Raw genomic sequence first — 27,341 nt, 5'->3', positions numbered from 1 at the left:
ACAAGCCCATTAAGGCACCACCGAAAAAAACAACTAGGGTTTACTACATCTACATGTGGCCGTCGGTATATAATACACCCACCTCCACTTCAACTTTGGAATCTGAAAGTTTAGTAAGTACATTTGATTCAATCTTTAGGTCTCTGATTCGTGTATGTGTATATGTTTGTATGTGAATAATGTTGATTAAGGCAGCACGTCACTGATGCGCTTGAAAAAGTGGTGCTTTCGGTCCTTTTAGTTGCCAAAACTGAGAAATCTTTATGTTTTCAGGAGCACTAATGCTTTCGTTTGCCCTTGTCCTTGGGCTTATGAACTCAGTAGCTCCTACATTACGTGTTCCTCTTTCAATATTGTTCCTCTTTCAATATTGTATTTGCGTCTTTCATATATCATAGGCAAAAAAAATATGAAGTTTGATCATATATATACGTTGAAGCACTTACAAAACCAAATTAGGATTATTAGATTCGTCAGTGTTTCTTGAAAAAAGGACCTATTAGCAGTGCTAACATGTCCTGTGCTGTTGAATCTCTGGTTCCTCCTTGAGATGATGTTGCAATGTTTGATTCAGACATTGATGAAAGCCCTTGATCCTCTTTGCTTGTCTGGACCACTTCATCACTTTGGACATACTGCGATTAATTTGTAAAAAAGAACATGATTAGTGTAATTAAAGTAAAATTCACAAATCTATAATCAGTAAAAAAAAACTTTGGAACTAATTTACCTCATGAGCAAAGCTTAACAAGTCATCAACAGTGAGATCTTCGTTTTCTGAATCAGTCATGACTGGTTGAACCATCTCCGGACCATCATTATTGCTACGCTTAGCTTCATCTCCCATCTTCCTACGAACTCGTTTAGGTTCCTCCGAATTGAGATTTGAGTCTTTCTCTTTGGGTTTTACGTTTCTTCTCGGTCTTTTCTCAGCCTTTGGTTTCGGAGCTTCTTCCGGTTCTGATACGTTGCGTGCAGCAGATGCTTCACCGGTGGAAGCGCCACCGAGCATCCACGGTGGTAACCGCCTCATATTCCCTCCGTGTGTGAATTTCTAGAAAGTTAATTTTAATTCGTAAATTCAGAAGTCTGATTAGAGCAAACAAATAATTTTACACTGGATGACCTCATCCCTAATGGGCTAATTCAAGGCCTTATTGTGTCCTTAAAACCTTTACACGGTATATAAAGATACAATTAGCCCATTAGGGTAAAAAATACAAAAATATTTTGCCTTTAGATAACTACAATTCTCCATTAGGCGCCACTTTTCTCGGACTCGGAAAAAAGATAAAAAGCCATGATCAGTGACACCACAAAAGTTTAATACTCTGTTTTTCATTTGCACTCATGCTTTGTTTCTCTTGCGATTGCATCCAAAGAGGCGAAACGTGGCCAAGATCGGGTTATTTCTCAGACATTTCCACCTGAAAACAGGTAACTGCTAGTGTAGTAAGTGTTTACCCGTTCTCCGTCATCTTCGCAAACAGTTTGATTCCCCGGTGGAATAGGATGAGATCATGAAGTGCCTTTGACATGTGTCCAGATCTCAACCGTACATAGATAAATCTTAGAAAGAAAAAAACCTCTCATAGTCATATATATCCGGAAGATATATGAGAAGAAAAGTAAAAGGGTTACTTGAAACACAAGTACAACGATGATATCCAATCTTCCAAGGGATATGGCGGAGGAGGTGCTTTCGAGGCTTCCGGTGACATCTATGAGAGGAGTGAGATCTACATGCAAAAATTGGAACCGTCTATCCACAAATCGGAGCTTTGAGACCAATATCTCTGTATCTCTTGCTCCATATACCGTTAACAATATTGTGGAGGATGAAAAGGCCGAATTTAATCCCTAACATAATATAACTAATCGTTATCACTGTTAAAATTTCAATTAATAATAAATCAAATTGTCATGATGGTAAAAGTATTTTTAATCTGGTGTAACCGTAAGTTTATCTTTAATTTACAACTAGCTGTCAAGATGTTTTTTTTTTTTTTTTTTTTTTTTTTTNATTAAAGATAAACTTGCCAAACAAAAATCATGCGAGTAGGCTTTTGTTACGTCATGATTGTGTGCGTGTGTTTGGAATTTTGATCTTCTGTTTAAAAGAATGTTGAAGAAAAAGTAGAGAGCTGAGCGCAATGAAATTATGGAGTAATCGTAAGATTTTCTAGGCCGTTCAGAGACTGGTTTACCGATTCAGCTGAGTTGATCACAAAGCAATTTGAAATCAGGTAAGATAATCAGCTAAATGTATATGGTTTCCTTTACAGCTGAAGATAACTTTGTATGTAGATCAACCGATCGACTAAAATGATTTAGCAAGAATAAACCAGAGATGTTAAACCAGACCACAGATGCAATTAAAATTAGCCCATATGACTCGCATTTGGCTGTTTGGACATGCCTATCTTCCAGTAAAACCCATATAGAGCAATTCGATCTAACCAGCTAACTACGAAAATGGGAACAATTTGTAAGCCGAGACTTTAACAGTCCTTGGGCCATGACCTTAAAGCCCGTGTTTTATAAGTCAACTTACCAATATACTTTACTTTGGTCGGAAGGGGAAGAGATCTGAAGTGCCTATCGTCCACATGTCACCCACACAAAAGTTCTGAGAAAAAGCCCTCTCGTTTTGATTGATTGATAGATAGATAGATCCGGAAGGTGTGCCAACAAAAAATAAGAGACAGATCCGGAAGAAATCGGAGGAAAAGGATAAGAGTTTGGAAGGTTGACCTAACTTATTACCACTACAGATTCAGATTTTGAAACACAAGAGGACCACACCACTATGCTATCGAATCTTCCAAAGGATTTGGCAGAGGAGGTGCTATCTAGGCTTCCGGTGACATCTCTGAGAGGAGTGCGATTAACATGCAAAAAGTGGAACCGTTTATCCACAAATCGGAGTTTTACAATGAAGCACATCGGTAAAGCCAAAGCAGCAGCAAAGAATTATCACAGGAAAGAGTTTCAGGTGGTCATGATGATCCAATATAGGGTTTGTTTATTCAGCGTTAATCTCTTCAACCCATCTATAGACTGTATAGGTAAACTTGTTAGCCTAGACGACGTTGCAGATCGTGTAGAGATATCTAAAATCTTTCACTGCGACGGTTTACTGTTATGCATCACCAAAGACAGCTCTAGTCTTGTTGTTTGGAACCCTTGTTCAGGGCAAACCAGGTGGATCAAACCTAGGAATTCTTACCACAAATTGTTCGACCGGTACGCTCTAGGATGCGAGAGGAAGGACAAGTTTCGTAGCTACAAAGTCTTGAGATTTCTTGATGATTACGACTCTAGAGTGAAGGGCCGACTTCGTGAGTTTGAAATCTATGATTTAAACTCTGATTCATGGAAGGTTGTTGATGTCAATCCCGACTGGGATATAGAGTATCATCAGCGTGGTGTGTCTCTCATGGGAAACACTTACTGGTTTGCTTACGAGAAGCTTCCAACTGCAGTACAAGGGCAAGTGCGTGTAATCTCAGACATCCCTGATTTCTTACTATGTTTTGATTTTACAACTGAGACTTTTGGACCGCGTCTGCGACTGCCTTTTCACGCTTTTTATGAAGATACTGTGACTCTATCTAGTGTCAGAGATGAGCATCTTGCGGTGCTATTTCAACAATGTGGTGGGTATACCGTGAAGATATGGATTAGTAGCAAAATTGAGCCCAATGCAGTGTCGTGGAACAAGTTGTTCTTAGCGGTTGACATGAAACCACTCACCGGTTTGGGTTTTCAGTTTCTGGTTATAGGTGGGAGTTTCTTTGTTGATGAGAAGAAGAAGGTCGCGGTGGTTCTTGATAAAGACAGAGGTTGCAGAGGTAAATCTCGCCCCACTCGCAACATAGCTTATATCATTGGAAAGAAGGGATACTTCAAACAAGTGGATCTTGGCGAGTCTATAGACGCTGGTTGTTGGCCACTTGTGTGCTCTTATGTCCCTAGCTCAGTGCAAATCAAGCAAGCTGCACCACCCTAATCTATCAGCTTGTACTTGTCGTTTGTTTGCTCTTACTTATGGCCTCTGTTCTCGTTACTCTGTTCATCCTATTTTATCCAAGTTATTGCGTATCAAAATACCCCTAAAAGAATGATCAAGTCTACATTTTTTTCCTTCTTTAGCATTGCTAATTAGCTGAAAAAGAAAGGGATCTTTTAAACCTTCTTTTAGCTGTTATATTTATTACTGATCTGATCTGTCATGTAAACAAATTACAAATCCTAAGAAATTTATGCTACAATTTTAAATTATGGGACAAACGATTGTATTGCTTAGACACAGTACACGCGAAGAGGGTAATGAAAGAAGAGATAAACCATTACTTAGAAGTAGAGTGCTGTGCAATCTTCTGCTCAAGGGAACCTTTATCAGCTCCGACAACTTTGTCCACCTCTTTGCCATCTCTGATGAAGCAAAAGGTCAGGACGCTGCTAATGTTCCAAGAAGCAGCCACGTCGTTGGGCTCGTCTATGTCAACTTTCAAGAAAACGACTCTCGGGTGCTGTGTTGCCAGGTTTGAGTACAGAGGAGACATATAACGGCACGGTCCACACCATGTGGCTGTGAAGTAAAGGATGAGCAGACGCGATGCCTTCTTAGCGGCCTTTTTCTTTGCTTCTAGTTCGCTTGTTGAATGGATGCCAATCACTTGCCCTGTATCATCAGAGAGAGAGAGAAAAGATGGTAATGTCCTTTTTGACATGCAAATTTCATTTTAGGTTTTATATGCAAGTTGTTTTTCTCACTGTGGATTCGCATACTTATGATAAGCATATAAAATCCTGAGGAACTAGCGGTATCCTAAAGAAACAGAACGCTACTGAGTCGTCAATAAACCATGAGTTTCCACTAAACTATCCCCTAGATTTTTTTGAAGTAATGCACATAAAGCTGTGGGCTAGCGGCCTTGTCAACTGGATTTAATGGTTAATAAGAGCTTATCGAGCTTTGACTCTTATCGAGTGCAGACAATTCACTGGGACAAGACTCACAGATATATGTTCTGACACATGTTCTTTGCAGTAATATCATGAAGTAGAGAGAACCTTTGAAAGAGATGGATAGAGATGTTTACCGTCTTTGAGTGCAGCCTGAGCTTCTCGCTCCTGCATTGATGGGATTCAAGAGAAAGGATAAGCAAATCAATGAGCGTGGAGATGTTTGACATGATATGAAATTGATTATGTCAAAAGAGGTTATATTGTTACTCTCACATGGAGAAGAATCAGGCTTATGTGCTTTCTGCTAAGAATGTAAAATTATACAAAGAGAGAGAGAGCTCTACAACGGCACTATAGTTTTTCAATTCTTGCTGTTGTTGTCTCTCGCGTTCAGCCCTTTGAAGCTCCTTTTCTTTCCTCAGGCGTCGATATTTCTACCAATGCTCCAAACACAAGACATGAGAGTTGCGATACGAGAGACACCGTACAGTTTTCTCAATCTTGGGAACAGGAGCTCCTAAACTGTAGGAGAAGTCCGAAATGAACATCGATTAGAAGAAACTCTCACAGCTCCATGGAAAAGTCTACAACATACAATTGAGAACCATTGGAAAGAAAGAGAAGATTAAGTCACCTTCGGAGATACTCCTTGAAGAAAACCAGAGAAGGATCATGAAGACGAATGATGCATCATGACGACTCTTCTCAGCTCTGCCACCTGATTCGGATCCATCATTGGTCTCCTCGAAAATAGCGTGACGAGACTGAATCCTTCAGCTCCTTATTATGATCGTACGGTGAGAATCAGAAGCTACGACCACGGTGGTTCGATGTGGCTTTCTGCTCGTATCAATTGACTTGATTGTGTTTCTTCGGCAAACCTTTGTCGCCAAAACCGAACATATTCTTTGTGGTTGTGTACCGGTTGAACCGGTTTTGTATTCGCACTAACTTAACCCGACTAAATTCATATCCAATTTATATGCTTAAATTGGCCCTAATTCATTTAATCCTTGTAAATTATGAATTTAATGTTTTTTTTGTTAAATGTTATGCTGCATACATTACATAATTGCCAATGTATCAGAGTATCAGACATTCACGTTTTACTTTTATAGTTAGAGAAATAAACTGATTAGAGTAACAAAATCAAAATTTTACACTTCTCCAAAAAAAAAAAAAAAAAAAATCAAATTTGATGGTACACTTACGTTATATTACATATCACTTTTGACTACGAGTAATTGACCCCCATTTTTTTGACATAGAAAATAATGTTACAAAATAATCATCTGGATGATGATTTTTTTGCATAAAAAGTCTACTTATAATGAAAGAAACCGAACTATATTTTGTAAAAAAAAATGGTATTAAGAAAACAGTTTAAGTCAAATTAAAATAACCTCTCACCTTGTTTTGGATAATTTACGAATGATATCATGACCTTTCATCTTGTTTGGCCTATGCATTTTCACTTTGATTGAGCATATTACAATTCTAATCAATTGTCACGACCTTGCGATTAATCCAAGTTACATTTACATATCACTAACTACTCCAACTAAAATTATATTACCGCTTTGTTCTTTTGTATTGCACTAGAGTGTATTTTTTCAAACATGAACCAAAACTTTATATACATGACCAAATGTTTTTGGCGATAGAGATGAATTTTGCGCATACATATATAGATAGGATCTTAATAAAATTGAATCCAAATATGATGATGTGTTTTTTATATGCGCATCGTGATTTTGATGCTATGAAAAAAACACTTTGTCAAAAAAACACTTTTTTTTACCTCAGTTGTTCTTGTTATTTCTTGAATTTTTATTTTGGTTTGATATAAAATATATGTTTAATGATCAAAATTCATGCTTAATGATTAATCTTCATTAAGATAAATATTTTAAAAATCTACCTTTGGCCAACTCCAATCTTTACCGAATTTTGAAGTACCAATGTTGATTATGATATCAAATATCATGTCATATGTATGTTGGTAAATGTGGGCATATGATACACCTAGTTAGTGTAATGAGAATTTGTTAAAAATACCCCTTTTGATATATCCCTTTTCTGGCAATTTTTATTTTTGCCCTCCTTTAATTTTTAATGACTATTTTACCCTTAAATGAAAAATATTTTATTCAATAAAAAGAAAAACAAAATTTTCCGAGATATTTTCCCGCCAAAATTTTTTCGAAATTTTGATAAAAGTTTTCGACAAAAAAATTTCCCGCCAAAAATTTTCCCGCCAAAAAAAATTTACAAGGTTTTTAAAAGGTTTTATAAGGTAGAAGAAACCTTATAAAAACCTTATAAACATCTTTTAAACGCTTTTACAAGATTTTTAAAAGAGTTTTAAAAGGTTATAATAGGTTTTTAAAAGGTTTTTTAAACATCTCGTAAACGCTTTTACAAGGTTTTTAAAAGGTTTTCAAAATGTTTTTAAAAAGGTTTTTAAACACCTTGTAAATGCATTTAAAATGTTTTTATAAGGTTTTTAAACACCTTGTAAACGCTTTTAAAAGGTTTTTAAACACCTTGTAAACATTTTTAAAAGGTTTTTAAACACCTTGTAAACGCTTTTAAAAAGTTTTTAAACACCTTGTAAACATTGTAAACACTTTTACAAGGTGTTTAAAAGGATTTACAATGTTTTTATATGGTATAAATTTCAATTTTTTTGGCAGGAATTTTTTTTTTTTGACGTGAAAATTTTTTGATTTTGGCGGGAAAAAAAAAATTTGGCGGAAAATTTTTTCATTTTTGGCGGGAATTTTTTTTTTGATTTTGGTGACTGTACATTCTTGTTGTCATTTAAAGAAATGGTAATTTGGTCATTTTGTTAAAAAAGAGGGGTAGTTTTAAAAATAGTCAACATGAAAGGGTATTTTTAAAAAGGAAATTGAAAAAAGGGGTATTTTTGAGAATATGCCTCTAGTGTAATTAATTATATATTTGCGAATTTGAGATATGTGACATTTTCCTTGCATATACTTAGCTATACTTCTTAAAGTTTCTAATCTTATGCAGGATTTGAATTCTACTATCATTTAAATAATAATCAAACAATAAAAGCAAAACTCACAATTAATGTAGAGGAAAAATATTATGTCGTCGTAGGTCAGTTGGTCTCTAACAACCCACCTTAGTAACTCTCAGTCATGTCTGTCTCCCTCTCCCTTGTCTCAATTCTTTAACGTTAGTCTGACCAAATCTAATATCGAACTTGTAGTTATAGAATTGACCCAAGTATTGCGATCCTTGTTTTAGTCACATCGATTTTGTAGGGTCACCGAGTCCTAGGTTAGATAACAAAAACATTGATCGATGGAGTAAAAATTTTATGTTTTCGAAGAACACTTGCCAATCTTAAGCATTCAACCATTTAAACCTTGATCGGTTAAGGATCTCTTTAGACATTGTATAAAAGTAAATTGATCGTAAATGTTAAAATTATAATATTATTAATCAAATTTTATGTAATTTGTTCGTCGGAAATTCCTTTCTAATTAAAAAGCATATTAGATCATTTAACTGGAAAGCTTGGAATATAATAACTCTATGATATAAGTGAATTTAAGATTGGAAGGAAATATAAAGTCGTAGTCTATGAAAATCTGATTATTTGTCTTTGTTTTTATAACTTGAAGCCTAATTCAACACTGTTGGACTCTGAGTTTGTATATTAAGCGACTACTGTTACATATACATTTTAAATACAATAGAAGTGGTATAAATGTGTAAACATTTAAGATTTTATAAAATTAGAAAATATTGTATTTTAATTAATTTTCAAACATACAAAACAGAATAAAAATATTAATACATATTACAATAGAAATGCAATTTATAAATAGAAAGAATGATTAATTTTAATACTGATTTGAAAATATTGCATTTAATTAATTTTTAAACCTACAAAACATAAAAGCATATAGAAAAAAGATTAATTGTAATATTCTGTTTGACCAACAGAAATCTGACACCTATGTTCTCTTATATCAGATTTGGGTATACTATATATGAGACTCCCTTAGATTTTTTCTTTTTTTTTTCTGAATTATTTTTTTCCTTCAAAATCCCTCTATAAACACCCGATAAACATGGTCTGAGTTTGTATATTAAGCGACTACTGTTACATATACATTAATTGGACTTTAAGTTACGCCAAATAATTGATTAATAAACTGACTAGAGTAATAATAATCAAAGGGGGAAACAGAAGCGAACCAGTTCCATTGAATGAATTATACAAATGCGAGCTTGATCCTTGAATGAGTGTGTATATACAAAAGAAAAGAGTAAAGAAACAAACAAAAACAGTTTCGACTAATTTTCCCAAGTACGTGTCTGTTTTGCCCTCATAAGCGTTCCATTAGACCAAAATCTGGTAAACAAAGTATATAGGGGAACCATTCCCAGCTAGCAACATTATCGCCTTTGCCTGAGATGGAGGAAATGAAAGAATATAGCAAATGAGTAACCATACTAAACTAATAAAAGAGATGCATACATGGAAGAAGATAGGTTTGAGTTACCTTTTCAGGAGATATGTCATCGTAAACACAAACTGAACCGGCATAAAAGATCGTCAACTGCGCAGGTACCCATATTGGCTTGGAAGAAGGCAATAATAAGTCTTTAATTAGTCAACTATGAAACTGTAAATAGAGTTTCTGTAACCACAAGATATGATATGATGAGTTAACAGAGAAGAGTGAACCATTGGTTACCTAATATCAGTTGTCCCTACAATGATATGATGATTTTTTGCCTCCATAGGCCATAGCTTTGTAATTTTTCTATCTGACCATGACCATCATCCCTTTTTTCATCGATCACTTCATTTGTAAGATCTCCTATCTAAAGAAAGAGAGGATATCAAACAATCAGGGAAAAATAAGCATAGAGATACATTAGGATATCCAAAGATGATATCATCATCACCTACCGACTGAGGCGGCTCATTGTCTGGTTCAACAATATCAGCATTGTCAAGGCAACCATCAAACTCAATGAAACTAGGTTTTGTCTCACCGTTATCTTCATAATCTCTTTCCTGCATTGTGGTACATCATTCAGTGTCATAAAAGAACCATCAATCAACATGTAGATACTTCAGCATAGAAAAGGGTTTTGGTCAATCAATTCCACGTTAAAATATAAAGAACACAAACCTAAGCATCACAAACACGAAAAAAAAACATGACCAGAAATATTTCAAAACGTTTATAACTGCTTTAGCTATTCATATACTCACCCAACACCATGGTGCAGTGTCTCCTTCAGTGTTTCCTTGCGGATTTGGCTAAGAAAAGGCTCCAGTACTTCCAGTTTTCTTAACAGGACATCAGGACTCTGCGAGTTATTCATGTGAGAGTAAACCGTTGGGACAAAAACAATAGCTGGCTTCTTGTTCTTGGCGTGCTGGAATATGGTGGTGTAGGTTGGCTTGGTCATCGCCAGCATACTGGCTTCAAAATCCAGTCCCTGAATGTGGATCTCCAGTGGAACAGGACGGAAGTTAAAAAGGTCGTGGGAACTGGCCCTTCAAAAACTTCCTCTCCCAGTTATGAAACTGCTCCTTGGCAATAGCCTCAAGGGGTGCAATATAGACAGTTCTCATCATAGCATCAGGTCCTTCTTGATAACTCCTCAAAATAGCAACCCCCGCAAATATAGTCTTCCCACTTCTCGTTAGTGCAACAATCAACACATTCTCGTTCGTGTTATCCAATCCAGTAAAGACCTGAGTCTGCACTGGATTAAAATCCAGTAAAGACCTGAGTCTGAGAAAAAGCCATCTCGTTTTGATTGATTGATAATAGATCCGGAAGGTTTGCCAACAAAAATAAGAAACAGATCCGGAAGAAATCGGAGGAAAAGGATAAGAGGTTGGAAGGTTGACCTAACTTATTACAACTACAGATTCAGATTTTGAAACACAAGAGGACCACACCACTATGCTATCGAATCTTCCAAGGGATTTGGCGGAGGAGGTGCTCTCTAGGCTTCCGGTAACATCTCTGAGAGGAGTGCGATCTACATGTAAAAATTGGAACCGTTTATCCACAAATCGGAGCTTTACAATGAAGCACATCGGTAAAGCCAAAGCAGCAGCAAAGAACTACCAGAGGAAAGAGTTTCAGGTGGTCATGACGATCCAATATAGGGTTTGTTTATTCAGCGTCGATCTCCTCAACCCATCTATAGAGCGTATAGGTAAACTTGTTAGCCTAGATGACGTTGCAGATCGTGTAGAGATATCTAAAGTCTTTCACTGCGACGGTTTACTGTTATGCGTCACCAAAGACAGATCTAGTCTTGTTGTTTGGAACCCTTGTTCGGGGCAAACCACTTGGATCAACCCCATGAATTCTTACCACAAATTGGACCGGTACGCTCTGGGACACGAGAAAAAGGAGAAGTACTCGCTTCGTAGCTACAAAGTCTTGAGATTTCTTGATGATTACGTCTCTAGGGTGAAGGGCCTACTTCGTGAGTTTGAAATCTATGATTTAAACTCTGATTCATGGAAGGTTGTTGATGTCAGTCCCGACTGGGATATACGGTATCATCAGCGTGGTGTGTCTCTCATGGGGAATACGTACTGGTTTGCTCACCAGAAGCTTCCACCTGCAGTACAGGGACAAGTGCGAGTGATATCAGACATTCCTGATTTTTTACTATGTTTTGATTTTACAACTGAGAGTTTTGGACCGCGTCTGCCTCTGCCTTTTCACGCTTTTTATGGAGATACTGTGACTCTATCTAGTGTCAGAGAAGAGCATCTTGCGGTGTTATTTCAACAATGTGGTGGGTGGTATACCGTGAAGATATGGATTAGTAGCAAAATTGAGCCCAATGCAGTGTCGTGGAACAAGTTGTTCTTAGCGGTTGACATGAAACCACTCACCGGTTTGGGTTTTCAGTTTCTGCATATAGGTGGGAGTTTCTTTGTTGATGAGAAGAAGAAGGTCGCGGTGGTTCTTGATAAAGACAGAGGTTGCAGAGGTAAATCTCGCCCCACTCGCAACATAGCTTATATCATTGGAAAGAAGGGATACTTCAAACAAGTGGATCTTGGCGAGTCTATAGACGCTGGTTGTTGGCCACTTGTGTGCTCTTATGTCCCTAGCTCAGAGCAAATCAAGCAAGTTGCACTACCCTAATCTATCAGCTTGTACTTGTCGTTTATTTGCTCTTATGGCCTCTGTTCTCTTTACTCTGTTCATTCTATTTTATCCAAGTTATTGCGTATCAAAATACCCCTAAAATAGTGATCAAGTCTACATTTTTTTCCTTCTTTAGCATTGCTAATTTAGCTGAAAAAGAAAGGGATCTCTGCTCTTTTAAACCCTCTTTTAGCTGTTATATTTATTACTGATCTGATCTGTCATGTAAACAAATTACAAATCCTAAGAAAGTTATTCTACAAATTTAAATTATGGGACAAACGATTGTATTGCATAGATACAGTACACGCGAAGAGAGTAATGAGAGAAGAGATAAGCCCTTACTTAGAAGTAGAGTGCTGTGCAATCTTCTGCTCAAGGGAACCTTTATCAGCTCCGACAACCTTGTCTACCTCTTTGCCATCTCTGATGAAGCAAAAGGTCGGGACGCTGCTAATGTTCCAAGATGCAGCCACGTCGTTGGCCTCGTCTATGTCAACTTTCAAGAAAACGACTCTCGGGTGCTGTGTTGCCAGGTTTGAGTACAGAGGAGACATATAACGGCACGGTCCACACCATGTGGCTGTGAAGTAAAGGATGAGCAGACGCGATGCCTTCTTAGCGGCCTTTTTCTTTGCTTCTAGTTCGCTTGTTGAGTGGATGCTAATCACTTGTCCTGTATCATCAGGGAGAAAAGATGGTCATTTCCATTTTAACATGCAAATTTCATTTTAGGTGTTATAAAAGCTTTGTGTGAATATTCTAATATACATGCAAATTGCTTTTCTCACTGTGGAGTCGCATACTTGTGATAAGCATATTAAACCTGAGGAACCAACGCTATCCAAAAGAAACAGAACGCTACTGAGGCGTCAACACACCTATCCCCTAAATTTGTTTTTGTTGGGAGGTTATGGTTAATGGTTTAGGTCTGGATTTGCAGAATTTCTCATGTAAGTAATGCACATAAAGCAATAGGCGGGATAAGCAAGCTGGTTAGCGTCCTTATCAAATGGATTTAATGGCTAATAAGAGCTTTGATTCTTAGTGGGTGCAGACAATTCATTGCAACAAGTTTCACAGATAAATCTTCCGACACAGGTTCTTTGCAGTAATTTCATGAAGTAGAGAACCTTTGAAAGATATGGATAGAATGTTTACCGTCTTTGAGTGCAGCCTGAGCTTCTCGCTCCTGCATTGATAGAATTCAAGAGCAAGGAGAAGCAAATGATCAATGAGCGTGAGATGTTTGATATGATATGAAGTTGATTATGTCAAAAGAGGTTATATTGCTACTCTCACGTGGAGAAGAATCAGGCTTATGTGCTTTCTGCTAAGAACGTAAAATTATACAAAGAGAGAGCTACACAATGGCATAATATAATTTTCAATCATGGGTATGTGTCGGTCTGACCTGGGCTTCTTGCTGTTGTTGTCTCTCGCGCTCAGCCCTTTGAAGCTCCTTTTCTTTCCTCAGGCGTTGATATTTTCTGCGGTGTTCTTCGATTCTCTTTGCATTGGGTTCAACCTGTGAAGTACACATTATGAGAGCGTACTGTTGGTACAGTGATATCACAGTGATATCAAGAGGTTTCCACAATTACCTTCTTAAGAATCGTCCCTATCTCCTCGTCGTAATCTAATTTTGAAGCTACATGTAGATCAACTGCAGCCTCTTCCCATTGGCCTAACATGGCCCTAGCCATACCTCGTGACTTGTACCCCTTAGCTGAATCAGGGTTGAACTAAACCCCAGAATAAACTAGTTTAGCTAGTTTATGGAAGAAAACCATTGGGATACAACATTACTTTCACAAGCTATACAACTATTGAGACATAAACTTGCTTTACCAATCCATATTCTGCACAAACAAAACAAGTTTATGTCAAGAGAAATGATCACCTGTAAAGCCTCGTTGGCATCGCGAATTGCAGCATTTGGCTTCTTAACTTTTAGCAACACACTAGCTGCAGGATAACAAATACTCAGAATGATGACTCACATGAAAAGAGAGAGAGAGAGAGAACTAGTAAAATTGGGTTTAGTTCAGGTTCAATCACATCAGAGTTGTCCAGTTCAACATCAGACTCCATAACATCATCATCATCATCATCATGTTTAGGAGAGAAATTTGGTTTAGTCTCAGCCATATCTTCATAATCTATTTCCTGCATTGTGGTATCATCATCTGAGTCTTGTAAGAAGAACCACTAATTAACCATAAAGATACACTTCCCAGAGAAGGTTTTTGGTAGGATCAATTCCAGACCAGGTTATTAAAAACGTAAAGCAAACGTGACCTGATAATTCTACCAATGCTCCAAAACCCAAAAAAGAAAGAAAGAAACATGAGAGTTGCGATAAGAGAGACACCGTACAGTTTTCTCAATCTTGGGAACTTGAGCTCCTAAACTGGAGGAGAAGACAGGAACGAACATCGATTAGAAGAAACTCTCACAGCTCCATGGAAAAGTCTACAACATACAATTGAGAACCATTGGAAAGAAAGAGAAGATTAAGTCACCTTCGGAGATACTCCTTGAAGAAAGCCAGAAAAGGATTTGATTTCAACTTTTCGACGAATCTTCTAAGCTCTGCTACCTGATTCGCATCCATCATACTCTCTCTCTCTCCCCGAAAATAGCTTGACGAGACTGAATCCTTCAGCTCCTTATTATGATCGTACGGTGGGAGAATCAGCCGGAGCACGGTGGTGTCTGCTCTGCTCTCTTTGCGTTATGCTGCCATACTCCAACGGCGTCCTCTACCATAATTTAAACAAATCAATTATCTTTTATGATCCAGTATACACAAAGATAACTAAAAAAGCAGATCCTTCTGTTATTTAAGAAGACACAAAATTGCAGGAATGTGGAAGGCTTCGTTATCCCATTACCTGGTCCACTGGATCAGTCAATTCAGAGAATGCATTTGCCATTTCACGGCCACAGACGAACAGCTCAAATCATTCAGTCAAATGAACCTGCAATGCTGTCGTAGAAAGAAAAGAAAAAGCAAAAAAAGAAGCTATTTACACATTGAATAGATTTCATAACATAAGATGAATGATATAGAAAATGGTGACAGTGTTGGGAAGAAAGGTAAAAATGGAGTCACTGCCAGGAAACAGGGCTCTAGCAACAACTTTACCTGCGATGTGGCTTGGCCAAAGGAGATATTTCGATTGGGTAGTCCAAGACAAATGTGGGCTGCACAAGCTTTGGCTCTATAACAACTTCAGAAACCTGAAAACGTGAATTGATTTTCAGCACATAAATTCCCAGATTTGATAGTAAAGTGTCAATTGAAGAAGCTTCACCTCATTAAGAAGATGGCCTAAGGAAGAGCAAGCTATGATTCCAGATTTGTCCTTGGGCTCAAGCACGTCTTGGAGTGCCAGCAGAACTGTGTCTTCATTCCCGATATCTTCCCCTACCTCACTGAAATCGGTTCCTGTTATCTCTTTAACAAGATTAGCTCACTGAATCGATTCAAGTTATCTCTCTGTTCCATGCACTGAAAGACTGAAGAACTGGAGTTTCAACCTCCAAATATCCAAAAGACTCAACTGTCTTGCGCATCTCTGAAACAATCTACTACAACAAAACAGAAGAAGAGGATCGTTGATCTGTAAAAATAAAATAACTCCAACAACCTTAAGTGAGTGTCAAATGGAAAATCAATTGGTACATCGTGAGGTAAGCATTTTGTTTAGAGATCGTGCACAAACGAAACTAGACGCTACTTTCGCCCTTCCCCGAAACACATCAGCCACTTCAGGATTAGCAAATCATATCAACAGAACTAGTAAGAAACACAGTGAGCGGAACCCGAATAAAACTTATAGACTTTCTTTAATGAATTAGGACCCACCGATTTACATAGAGAGAAGATAGAGCTCACCGTTGGCGGTGACGTTTATCAATATCAGTTAGACCATGACATTTGTCTGGCAGAGGAAGGAGAGATTTAGTGAGAACTGAAAAAGAATTCACACATAGAGAAAGCTCCCCTGGAAAGTTATACACACTGGTGGAGAAGCCGAATGTGACCAATGGTATTCTCCGAGTCTACTCTCATTTCGTTGGCTAAGTTGGATATTTAGTGACATCATTTCTTGCTCGAGCTTCGTGACTGGCAGTCTCTAGCGTAACTATATTGGAAAGAAGTTCCTGAGCCTGCCCAATTTTCCAGAATCATCAGTGAAAACATAAACGGTAGTTTTCAAAATGCAATCACAATAGCATGAGTTGAAGAAACACACAGGATGTGGAACACTAGAAGAAGGAGATAACTCCCAAGGATCTTTCTCCATGACGCTCTCTAAAAAGGTATGCAAATCTTATTCTTCTTGAAGTTGCAGTTGCAATCTTTTTACCTGAAACATAAACATTCTTTCAGCACTTTCCACATAATAACCACTTCTCTTATTGAGTTCAGGAAGCTCAAATCCTCTTACAGTAAGCAAGCTCTTATAAATTCAATGTATGTTCATACCTCTGGCATGGTATGCAAAAACATAATCCAGAAGTTGAGAAAAAGAAGAAGAAATGGTAACCACTTGCTTAGATTTCAATTCAAAACTTTTATCCTCTGGAGTTTGGCTATTGGTCATAATAGTAATGATAGATCATCATCATCTACTTGGGATTTTGATGATGACTATTACCAATTACCCGGACTCCGATGATGATATTCAAATGACGACATGGACCAAAAGATATACATATTGATGACATGGACCAAGAGACTGTCATGCTTGGCTTGCGGATGGTTCAATTCTCATTTGTTTATTTTGCAATTGAAAGTTGACAATAGCAATTCTCATTTGTTTTAGCAAAGTGAGCAACAATCTGACTTAGCAGTGGACAACGCAAGAAACAAAAATTGAACAAGTGACAGGAGATAGGAAAAAGACGAAATCCTTAGTTATTAGCTGATAGATAGATAGAAACGTAACAAAGATGATGATTTGACTAGCAGTTACGTTCATCTCTTACTTTCCTTTTGCGCGGTTGGTGGTTGAGTTGCACTAAGCTTGGGAGATAAGAAGAGGAGCACACAAGGGGGGGAAGAAACACTTGCGGAGTATATCCGAAATTGCCAGGTTCCCCGACATAGACATTGGGAGCTTCTCCGAGACTCACAGATTTAAAGAAACCGTCGTCTCCAATGATAAAAGCAGTGTGGTACCGGGCACTCTCGGTGTGTAGAAATCCGTCTACATCGAAAACCACGGCGACTTTCTCTTCCTCGTCAATGAAGAAGCTCCCAGCTTTATGGTCAAACCGAACAGCATCAAAACTACTACTAGTGAGTAGTGGTCTCATATCTACTTTCAAAAACTTGCTCCAGGACACAGCACTAGGATCAATCTTAGTGGTAACCCAAATCTCCAATGTTTCAATTGAGTCATCACCCTGCTGATATAGCACAGCGAGCTGTTCTTCTCTAACACATGAGAGGGTCACAGTATCTTCACTATAAGAGTGAAACGGAATAGGCAGACGCGGTCCAAATCTCTCTGTTGTAAAATCAAAACAGAGTAAGAAATCTTCATCATCTTCCTCTTCCAATCCAACGCTGGCTGGTTTGTGTATTGAAGCAAAAAAGTCACGCCCTGTCTTCTCATGGGCAAAAAAATAAGTATTTCCCTTTAAAGACACGCCGCGTTGATAGTATTCTACCTCCCAGTCGGGTCTGACGTCTAGAACCCTCCATGAGTTAGACCCAAAGTCATAGATCTCGAACCCGAAATAGTGTTTTAAATCGATTTTGTGGTTACGGTTGATGTCGTATCCCAGAGCATACATGTCCAAACTTGTACGGGGTCCTCCTATCCACCTTGTTTGCCCCAGATAAGGGTTCCACACCACGAGCCTTGATTTGTCCTTGAGGACGCATAATAACAAGCCGTCGCAGTGAAAAACGGTAGATATCTCGACTTGATCAAGTAAAGCTACCTGCTTTATAGATAGATCAACCAAGTATTCTTCCTTGCGGCGGAGATGGAATCTGACTGAACAAACCTTGGAATCCATCGTCATGAACCCCAAAAACTGCTGCCTTGATGCTTCTGCTTCACCCACAATCCAATCTTTGGATAAGGCGTCCCATAATTTGCTGGTGGATCGCACTGCCGAGTGCCGACAGGGATGTTATCGGAACCTTGGTGAGTATCTTCTCCCCTACCAGTTTCGGTGGAAGATCGCATATCGTCTTACTACTCATTCTTCCAACTTTACACAGACGCAGCCGCCTATACTCCTATATATATATATATATATATATATAACTTTTTTTTCCTCATATCTATAGTAATATTTTTTCACCAAATTTTGACAAAAAAAAAAAAAACATTTTGGAAACAATTAACATTTAATGTATTTATTTAAATATTAGTTAACAAAAATTTCAAAATTAATTATAGATAAAAGTTTAAGAAATAAGGAAGAGAGAGGTTTAGCATGACGGATCCTGGGGAACTAGCAGTATCCTAAAGAAATAGAACGCTACTGAGGTGTCAATACACCATGAGTTTCCCATTATATTATCACCTAAAATACTTTTTGTAGGGAGGTTATGGTTCATGTAAGTAATAGTGCCGGCTCAAACATTTATTAGGCCTCTGGGCAAATTTTTAAAGGTACAGTAGACCTTTTAACAAATTTTTATTTATTTTGATAAAAAGAAAAACTAATTCTATACGAAGTCTTATATTGATATATATTTTTATTTTGACCCCTTTTGTTTATTAAAAGAAAAAATTGGACCCTTTTTATACATATATATATATATATATATATATATTATTTGACCTCTTTTGTTCACACAACAAGAAAATTTGGACCCCTTTTATACATATAAATTATTATTATTGACCCTTTTTGTTCATATAAAAAAAAATTGGACCCTTTTTATAAATGTAAATTTTTTTCCCGGATCTTTGATAAGGGGCGGTCGTACTATCCATCCCTATAGTTGAGCCGGCACTATAAATAATGCACATAAAGCTGTGGGCGGGATAAGCAAGATGTCTAGCAGCCTTGTCAATTAGATTTAATGGCTAATATGAGCTTATTGAGTACAAACAAGAGTGACCAGAGATGATGTCTTTAACACCTACCGGCTGGGGAGGATCATTGTCTAGTTCAACTACATCGGAGTTGTCCAGTTCAACATCATCATCATCATGTATAGGAGAGAACTTGGGTTTTGTCTCAGCCTTATCCTCATAATCTCTTTCCTAAATTGTGGTATCATCATTCAATATGTTAAAAAAAGAACCATTAATCAACCATATAGATACATCAGCAGCCTATAAAAGGTTTTTGGTAAAAATCAATTCTACACCAGGATATTATAAACGCAAGCAAACCCAAGTAGCAAAAAATATTAAGTAGAACTTTTCATTAATAATAATTTAAAATTTTATTTTTATTTGATTTCTAAATGTTTATATTTAAATATTATATAGATTTCTAAATTTATATGCGTACTTAGTATAGCGACACAACTCAAGGCCATGAATATGGCATACCGTTTGATAAAGATCGGACCAGCCTTCTCCTGAAGTTACTCCAAAACGAATTGCCAAACATGATGCCACTATTAATTTAAATATACAACTTTTGGTTGACTTATTTCTAAATCTTAAATCGAAGCAACCAACACAGACATCAAAGCAACAAAGAGAAATTGACTTACTTCATCATCTAGCTTCGATCTTTCTGTTGTTTACTTTTTATTTTAAATCTTAAATTCTTGTTAACTTTGCTGATTAAGGCACATCGTTAAACTTAGAAACTGAGCAATTAGACAATATACTTGGTGCAGCTTATGTTCAATTCAAATTTTGTGGGTTAAACTGTCCTGAGTAAGAATCAATTAAAATTTTAAATTTCTAAAAATAGAAAGTATTTAAGAAAATAATATCATCATAAATTAACACTTTTGAGTAATATCAATAGTTTACTCTACATGTTCTAAAGTAAATAAACCGTAACCTCATGAAAACAGAAGTTAAAGCAGTAGAATATTATCATAACCTTATTTGGCTTGACAATACTAATGATGAAAGACAAAAAAAAATTTTGAAGTCTAACGCTATAAGTTGATATTCAAAGCTTTGGTTGATGTTAAACGCTATTTGGGCATCTTTTTAATTTTTAATAAGGTTTCAATGGAAGAACCAATGAAATGGTATTCTAACAACAGAGAAGCTCTCTACTTTGATAGATACGCCAAAAAATGATGGAATGTGGATATCGCCTTTGACCACATTATAATAGCTGCCATTAGTTACTCATCTTCCCATGAGACGAGTGGGCCACAAATCTACAATCTTCAAGATCTTATGGTCCATGGTAAGATATACGTACGTAAGTACTATCTAATCATTGACTGTTTTTGTTTTGTGAATTTATAATAATTGACTGGTTACTTACATACTTTATTTGTTGTTGTTTTTGCAGATTTGCTTGGAATATTTTTTGAGTCTCAGAGACGATGGTTAGAAGGGCTTGAGATTCAACTGATTTTAGATAACTTGGGTACCCTGACTCAATATTTGACGATGCCCCCAATTACGACCATCCAGGACTTTTCCTTACGTTTTTGCCCTGGGAACAAGAGTTATATAGAACTTTCATTTTATGGTTGAAAATAAGGAATGTTATTTAATCCAGATTTTGGTTAGGTTGAGACTATTTATATATACTAGATCAGGTCCGCGTATTAACGCGGATATAAGAAAAATATGTGAAATTTTAAGTTGTATTCAAAATATTAATTTTCTTTCATTTGATTTTTTTTTAAACCAGATTTAAAGTCCACACACTCCATCCTGCAATACAATTTCTTTTTATATTATTACGTGATAATAAAATTAGATTTTAATTCTATGCACTCATTCCCAATGAGTAACATTTATAATTTTCATATAAAAAAAATGCATTGTATCAAATTTATACCTTACTTAATTATTTTATAAAAACTAAAAATTAATAAAACATCTCCAAAAAACACTGTAAATTAATTTTATCTCATATTTAAAAAAGAACAATATCTTAAATATATTTGTTTCATATTTTGTAATCTCATATGTAATAGTTTTACTACTTGTCCAACATTATCATAAATTAATCAAAAATTCAAAGACGTTATTATGAGAAAATTATTTATGTAAAAGTGAGTATCTACAATCCTTTTTCTTTTATGATTAATAATTGACAGTATAAGTATTTTTATTATGGTATTATAGTAAGCAATTGTATAATTTTCTTAATTCTTTTTCTTAAAGAATTAGTAATTTAAAATTATAATTAGTATTATTTTTTTATATACATATATGAACTATCTTTTTATATTTATTAAATTATTTAAACTTTAATTTCTTATAATTTACAAATATGTTAAAAAAAAGTTTTTGTATAACACATGACAAAATCTTTAATTGTTAAATTGACACGTGTCGCAATCACATGAGTTACTAACTTGAAAACCAAGATTTATATAATAACATAACATTGAATACGCTGTCAAATCATTCACCTATTGAAAAACTTTAAAAAAATTACATTAATTTCTTCTTTTGATTATCTTATTTTTCTTACATTATGTTAACCACTAATTTTGACACATTAACCTTTATGTTAATCACTTATGTTTATCACTTATATGTATAAATTTCTTTTTATTATATGATTACAATAAATATTAATTGCAATAAAATTGCAAATATTTTCCTTATTAATTGCACATATTTTCCTATTGAAATTACTAATTTAATAGATAACTTTCCTATTAGAATTAGTGATAGACTATATTATTTTTGGTTTTATATACTTTCAAAAAAAATTGTAATCCTTTTATTTTTTATTTTTTAAAATTTTCCTACAATTATTAAATAATTTTTTTTAACACATGTCAAAATATTGTCGATATACTTGACACATGTCGCGATTATATGAATTACTAATTTTGAAAACTAAGGTTTATATAATAAGATAATTTTTTTTTCCTTTCTTTGTAATAGATTTTCTTTTGAGTACGAATTATTAAATTGAGAATAATTGTAGTAATTATGTTACTAGATTAATTATGATGGGTTTCGTTATGGATGATAATTGAAAGTTCTTAATTGTGTTTATTTGAAGATTTTTCTAACAAAACTCTCTTAGAATATCGGGGGATTATTTAATCTGTATTTCTCTTTATCTTTCTCCAATGGGTATGTCGTAATGAACTACAAATTCAATGAATGTGTATAGATGTATTTCCATAACATTATTATGGGTTTCAGTTATTATTAGTAGGATTGATGTGTATTTTTCAAGAGAGCAAGTAGGCGAGGGCAGACCTGACCTGCATGTTCGCTTTGTCTGCGGTACAACGACTCAGGACAGAAATCTGGAGAGGTTTATTTACGAAAAAATAGTACCGTGTCCGAGTAAGTTTTTAATTATATCAGATTTTATTTTAACTGTGTAGGTTAATCTGATGATTTTAATAATAAGATATTAATCAATTTATATAAAAGCAGTGATGGGACAATTTAATTAGATTTTGTGTTTGTTGAAAATACCAATAAATAAATAAATAAATAACATCGCCTACACCGAACATACAGTGCTCTTTTGTGGTTGTGTACCGCTCGAACCGGTCTTGTATTCGGGATAACTTAACCACGGCTGTAGTCATCGTAGGGAAAAAGGTATATTTCAACCCAAACAATTTAGAAAGTGTGTATTGTTTTAGAAATTACCTATGCAATAGGTTGATAAATCATTGATTTTGTGTGTTAAGAAAATTTTTTTTGTAATTATTTTATCCAAAAATATTATTTTTGATTTAAAAAATCAATGACGTAATAATTTATAAGAGCTGTAATTATAAATATTCATTGAACTTAATTATGCTATAGATAGATAAAATTATTAATTTCATGATTTAAAATATATTTTAAAAAAATTTGCCCAAATAATATTATTTGGTAAAGAAAATAATATTAATTTTGTTAAGGGTAATTTCCATAATTATAACATGGCTCGTCAGTGTCCTATTTATGCACCAAAATACACTGGCTTGTTATTTAGGTAAGAAAATACACTTTAAAAATTGTTCAGGAAAATACACTGTCTTGTCTACTAGCTACTACTATGAATTTAAAATTTGTCATTCTCGTGGACCCAAGGTACTACTACTATAAGCTCTTTGCTGTTTCTTTTTTTGTTTTTTTATATTTTTTGTTGTTGTCTTAATTAAATTATTTGTTTGATTTTGGTTAGTGTTGAGAGATCAAAGTTGGCGAACTGGTATATACGTAGTTTAGCCTAACATTTATTTTATATTTCTTCTTTTTTTTATGGTTAATATTATCACATTTTCAATTGTTTAATAGAGATCTTGTCTTTAGGTTGGAAACTTATGGCAAACAAATCGAGATTGATGGTAAAACATGGAAATTGGAGGTAACGTGTTTAATACTAATAGATCTGTGTTTGTTTTTACCAAAGAAAAAAAAAAGATCTGTTTGTTACTACGTTCTTAGTTTTTTTTTTTTTTTTTTAATACTACTAGATTTATAACCTACACGTTGTGAGGGATTATAACTTTTTAATTATTAATAAAAATCGTTGAATATAATTATAATTATTTAATATAAATATATATATATATATAGGTAAAGTTTATTTTATTAAGTGATCTATAACTTATCTATTTCTTTAAATATTTTTCACAATTAATTCTTTCTTTATTTTCCGATATACATTCGTCATCTCTTGCATCTACTCTCTTTTCACATTTTTATTATCTCACTTATAATATATTGATTATGAAGACATATCATAACTATTTTTCGCTTTCCAATAATTTTTTTACCGGTTGGGTAATCATTACTTACTAGTGTAAACATAAAAATTTTTAGAGAGTATACCCACTCTTTGTTGCAAAGTCTCTTACTACACATAAATTTTGTTTTCTAATAATAAAACTCGTTTTTATCAATAAACATCATATTATAACATCAAATATTACATTTTCTCTTAATTGTTTGACAAAAGAAAAATTATGTTCATATATATTATTTTTTTTACTTTCAAATATGTATAGTTTATTATGGTCTATATATAGTGTTCTTTTATTTTGATTCTCCTAAATTTACAAACTCATAAGATTATTATAACTTTTTAAATATGTGTATCTATCCAAAAATAGAATTCTTTATAAAGTTTAATTATAATTCTACAACCTACCACTACTATTGTAATTGTTTTTATTACAAATAGCTTTTTCAAATTTTAGTATATATTTTTTTTTTTTTGCTGTGTGTGATGTTCAGAATAAGTTTTATTTAGTATATTTTATTTCAAGTAACCTTCTACATTTCTCTTAAATATATACATTATTTTAATTTTTGAGCATTTGATTAATATATATATATATATATATATCTTTGTTTATATAATCTCTATTCATATTTTACTTTGATATTTTTATTTTTGTATTTATTTTTTTATTTTTTAGCTTTTATTTTAGTTTAAATTATTTAAAATGACTGTTTTTAATAATAATAAAATATTACACAAACAATTGAATTAATTGATGCATTAAATTTAGATTTTATGTTTTTTAATGATGTGAATTAATTTATTAAAATTGAAAATAAGAATTGATAAGGTGGATAAAGGAGAAGAGAGAAAATTTAACTTTATATATATAGATTCTACATTTTTCTGAAATATATACATTATTTTAATTTTTGATCATTTGATTAATATTTTATCTTATATATATATATAACTTTGTTTATATAGTCTCTATTCATATTTTAATTTGATATTTTTTGTATTTTTTATTTTTTTAGTTTGTATTTTAGTTTAAATTATTTAAAATGATTATTTTTAATAATAATAAAAATATTGCACAAGTAAATGAATTAATTGATGCATTAAATTTAGATTTTATGTTCTTTAATGATGTGAATTATTTATTAAAATTGAAAATAAGAATTGATAAGGTGGATAAAGGAGAAGAGGGAAAAACCAACTTTATATATATAAATGTTTCAGTTTACAGTGTAATGCTTGTTTGACCAATTATTATATACAAAATAAGAATGAATTAGTTTCTTTTTATTTTCATGTAGGGATTGTCATTAATCCGCACCGACACGCATTGTTGTGTTTTTGTGTTTGATGTCAACAACCGAAACTCATTTGCAGTCTAGCTTCTCATATGGACAACTTCGCTAGCAGGGTATACATAGCGTTCATACTATTATGTTTTTTATTTTTTAATTAGGTCCATCCAAATCCCTACGACTTTAAGTATATTGTCTTAGGGAACAAGATTGAATATTGATAAAGGCACCCCGAGTGGTAAAGATGTCCATTATCATTCCTTTGAAATTATAAGTCGATATTCAATACTTTGGTTAATGTTAAACGCTATTTGGGCGTTTTTTGGGCGTTTTCTTACTATAAGGTTTCAACGAAAGAGGCATTGGAGTGGTGTTCTAACAACGGAGAAGTTCTCTACTTTGATACATCCGCCAAAGAAGGTATGGATATTGCCTTTGACCACATTATAAGAGCTGCCATTAGTTACTCCTCTTCCCATGAGACGACTGGGCCCAAAATCTACAACCTTCAAGATCTTCTCGTCCATGGTAAGTTATACGTACGTACTATCTAATCATTGATTGTTTTTGTTTCGAGAGTTTATAATTGCATTGGTTATTTACACACTTTATTTGTTGTGTTTTTGCAGATTTGCTTGGAATATTTTTTTAGTCTTGGAGACGATGGTTAGACGGGCATGAGATTCAATTGATTTTAGATAACTTGGGTACCCTGACTCAATATGCGATGAAGACCCCTAACTACTAACAGCTAGGACTTTTTCTTACGTTTTCGTCCTGGAAACAAGAGTTTAACCATCTCGAGTGGACCAACCATTATGAAGGCAAAATACAGGTAGTAATACCATTTCTAAAAGCAGAATAGCCAAACGATTTTGGCCATCAACCCGACCATAATTAGACATTCGCAACTCGCAAGTGTTGTGAAAATTGTTTTTTTTTGTTCTTAAGTAGTCTATTATGGTATTCTTGTGTAACATATTTATATGGCATTCTTGTGTAACATATTTATATGGCATTCTTGTTCAAAACAGAACATATTTAATAGCGTGAAGTTGTTGGCGATTGTGATTTCAACGGCAAATATAGAAGCTTCAGAGAGAAGAAAAAAAAAAAAAGAAACCAAAAACCACTTGTATCAAAATTTTGAATGCGAGCTTCATTTGGTTACATGAAGAAAGAAGATAAGGAATGGAGTTGTTATCTTACTCCCACTTCACATTTCCATGCCTAAATCTTTGCACAAGCTTCTTGCAAACTCCTCAGGTTCACTCTCAAAATTGTTTAGGTCCTGCAAACCACCAATCAAGCAGCATCAGAGACTAATAGTACACAATTCATGGTTGAAATTGTTCAAGATCACCAAGTATCTTCATAATCATTACTAACTATGATACTACTATTTGTTGTCCTTTAAAAAAATATCAAAACAAAAACAAAAATTACTTTAAAAAATGGGTGAATTACTCAAATGTTACTCATTTTAGGTAATATTACCAGAATCTACAAAAAACTTTTTTATTACTAGAATGTTTCGGGTATTTTCAAAATACCCAGCGTGCCCCTGTTTTATGTTACCAGAAAAAACATTATTACAAAAATGCCATTGCCACGTCAGACGCCACGTCAGAAATCGCTGACGTGTAACCATAACTCAGCCGTAACGCGATACAGAGTATGTTGCGGCTGAGTTATAGGTATGTTGCGGCTGAGTTATCGGAAAAACATTTGAGTAAGAGCGGACGGCTGACTTATGAAAATCTGGCTGAGTTATGCTCATAAGTCAGCCAAGCGTTATGGCTGACTTATTAAATTTGGCTGAGTTATGCGTATAACTCAGCTGTAGTAATGGCTGAGTTTTCACCTGATGGTTGAGTTGTCAAGATTTTGGCTGAGTTATCGCTACGACACGGTTGAGTTGTCAAAATTTTGACTGAGTTATCACAACGACACGGCTGAGTTGCCATTTTCCGACTGGCTGAGTTATGAAAAATGGCTGACTTATGAGATGTAGTTACGGCTGAGTTATGGTAAAAAA

The 27,341-nt window shown here is 34.6% G+C and overlaps 5 protein-coding genes and 1 pseudogene across 7 annotated transcripts; 2 read left to right on the top strand and 4 right to left on the bottom strand.

Annotated features, from left to right (window-relative positions):
* Positions 97 to 1,073, bottom strand: LOC104746142. The gene is made up of 2 exons (XM_010467549.2): positions 731 to 1,073; positions 97 to 635 (listed from the first exon to the last, which is right to left on the bottom strand). The coding sequence occupies exons 1-2, from the start codon at positions 1,031 to 1,033 to the stop codon at positions 474 to 476; spliced, it is 465 nt and encodes a 154-aa protein (XP_010465851.1). The 5' UTR covers positions 1,034 to 1,073; the 3' UTR covers positions 97 to 473.
* On the top strand, positions 2,572 to 4,146 carry LOC104746141 (F-box/kelch-repeat protein At3g16740-like). Its single transcript, XM_010467548.2, has one exon. The coding sequence runs from the start codon at positions 2,810 to 2,812 to the stop codon at positions 4,010 to 4,012; it is 1,203 nt and encodes a 400-aa protein (XP_010465850.1). The 5' UTR covers positions 2,572 to 2,809; the 3' UTR covers positions 4,013 to 4,146.
* LOC104746138 (TPR repeat-containing thioredoxin TDX-like) lies at positions 4,270 to 5,831 on the bottom strand. 3 transcript variants are annotated; one of them, XR_760824.1, is made up of 4 exons: positions 5,609 to 5,831; positions 5,248 to 5,496; positions 5,109 to 5,139; positions 4,616 to 4,687 (listed from the first exon to the last, which is right to left on the bottom strand). XR_760824.1 is itself a non-coding variant. In XM_010467546.1 (2 exons), exons 1-2 carry the CDS (start codon positions 5,143 to 5,145, stop codon positions 4,353 to 4,355), a joined length of 372 nt encoding a protein of 123 aa, XP_010465848.1. In that variant the 3' UTR covers positions 4,270 to 4,352. The 3 variants fall into 3 exon arrangements, 1 of the variants encoding a protein (XP_010465848.1); XR_760826.1 differs by having other exon boundaries at positions 4,634 to 4,687; positions 5,319 to 5,496; XM_010467546.1 differs by lacking the exons at positions 5,248 to 5,496; positions 5,609 to 5,831 and having other exon boundaries at positions 4,270 to 4,687; positions 5,109 to 5,145.
* Positions 10,644 to 12,239, top strand: LOC104746139 (F-box/kelch-repeat protein At3g16740-like). The gene has a single exon (XM_010467547.2). The coding sequence runs from the start codon at positions 10,947 to 10,949 to the stop codon at positions 12,153 to 12,155; it is 1,209 nt and encodes a 402-aa protein (XP_010465849.1). The 5' UTR covers positions 10,644 to 10,946; the 3' UTR covers positions 12,156 to 12,239.
* On the bottom strand, positions 12,329 to 14,796 carry LOC104748284 (TPR repeat-containing thioredoxin TDX-like). Its single transcript, XM_010469951.2, has 8 exons — positions 14,684 to 14,796; positions 14,538 to 14,571; positions 14,157 to 14,327; positions 14,062 to 14,124; positions 13,763 to 13,903; positions 13,573 to 13,686; positions 13,320 to 13,350; positions 12,329 to 12,834 (listed from the first exon to the last, which is right to left on the bottom strand). The coding sequence occupies exons 1-8, from the start codon at positions 14,776 to 14,778 to the stop codon at positions 12,500 to 12,502; spliced, it is 984 nt and encodes a 327-aa protein (XP_010468253.1). The 5' UTR covers positions 14,779 to 14,796; the 3' UTR covers positions 12,329 to 12,499.
* LOC104746140 lies at positions 16,222 to 18,437 on the bottom strand (annotated as a pseudogene).

The sequence above is a fragment of the Camelina sativa genome, chromosome 15 (assembly GCF_000633955.1).
Source record: "Camelina sativa cultivar DH55 chromosome 15, Cs, whole genome shotgun sequence".
In the NCBI taxonomy this organism is placed as follows: Eukaryota; Viridiplantae; Streptophyta; class Magnoliopsida; order Brassicales; family Brassicaceae; genus Camelina; species Camelina sativa.
This window is presented reverse-complemented; position numbering and strand designations above follow the sequence as displayed.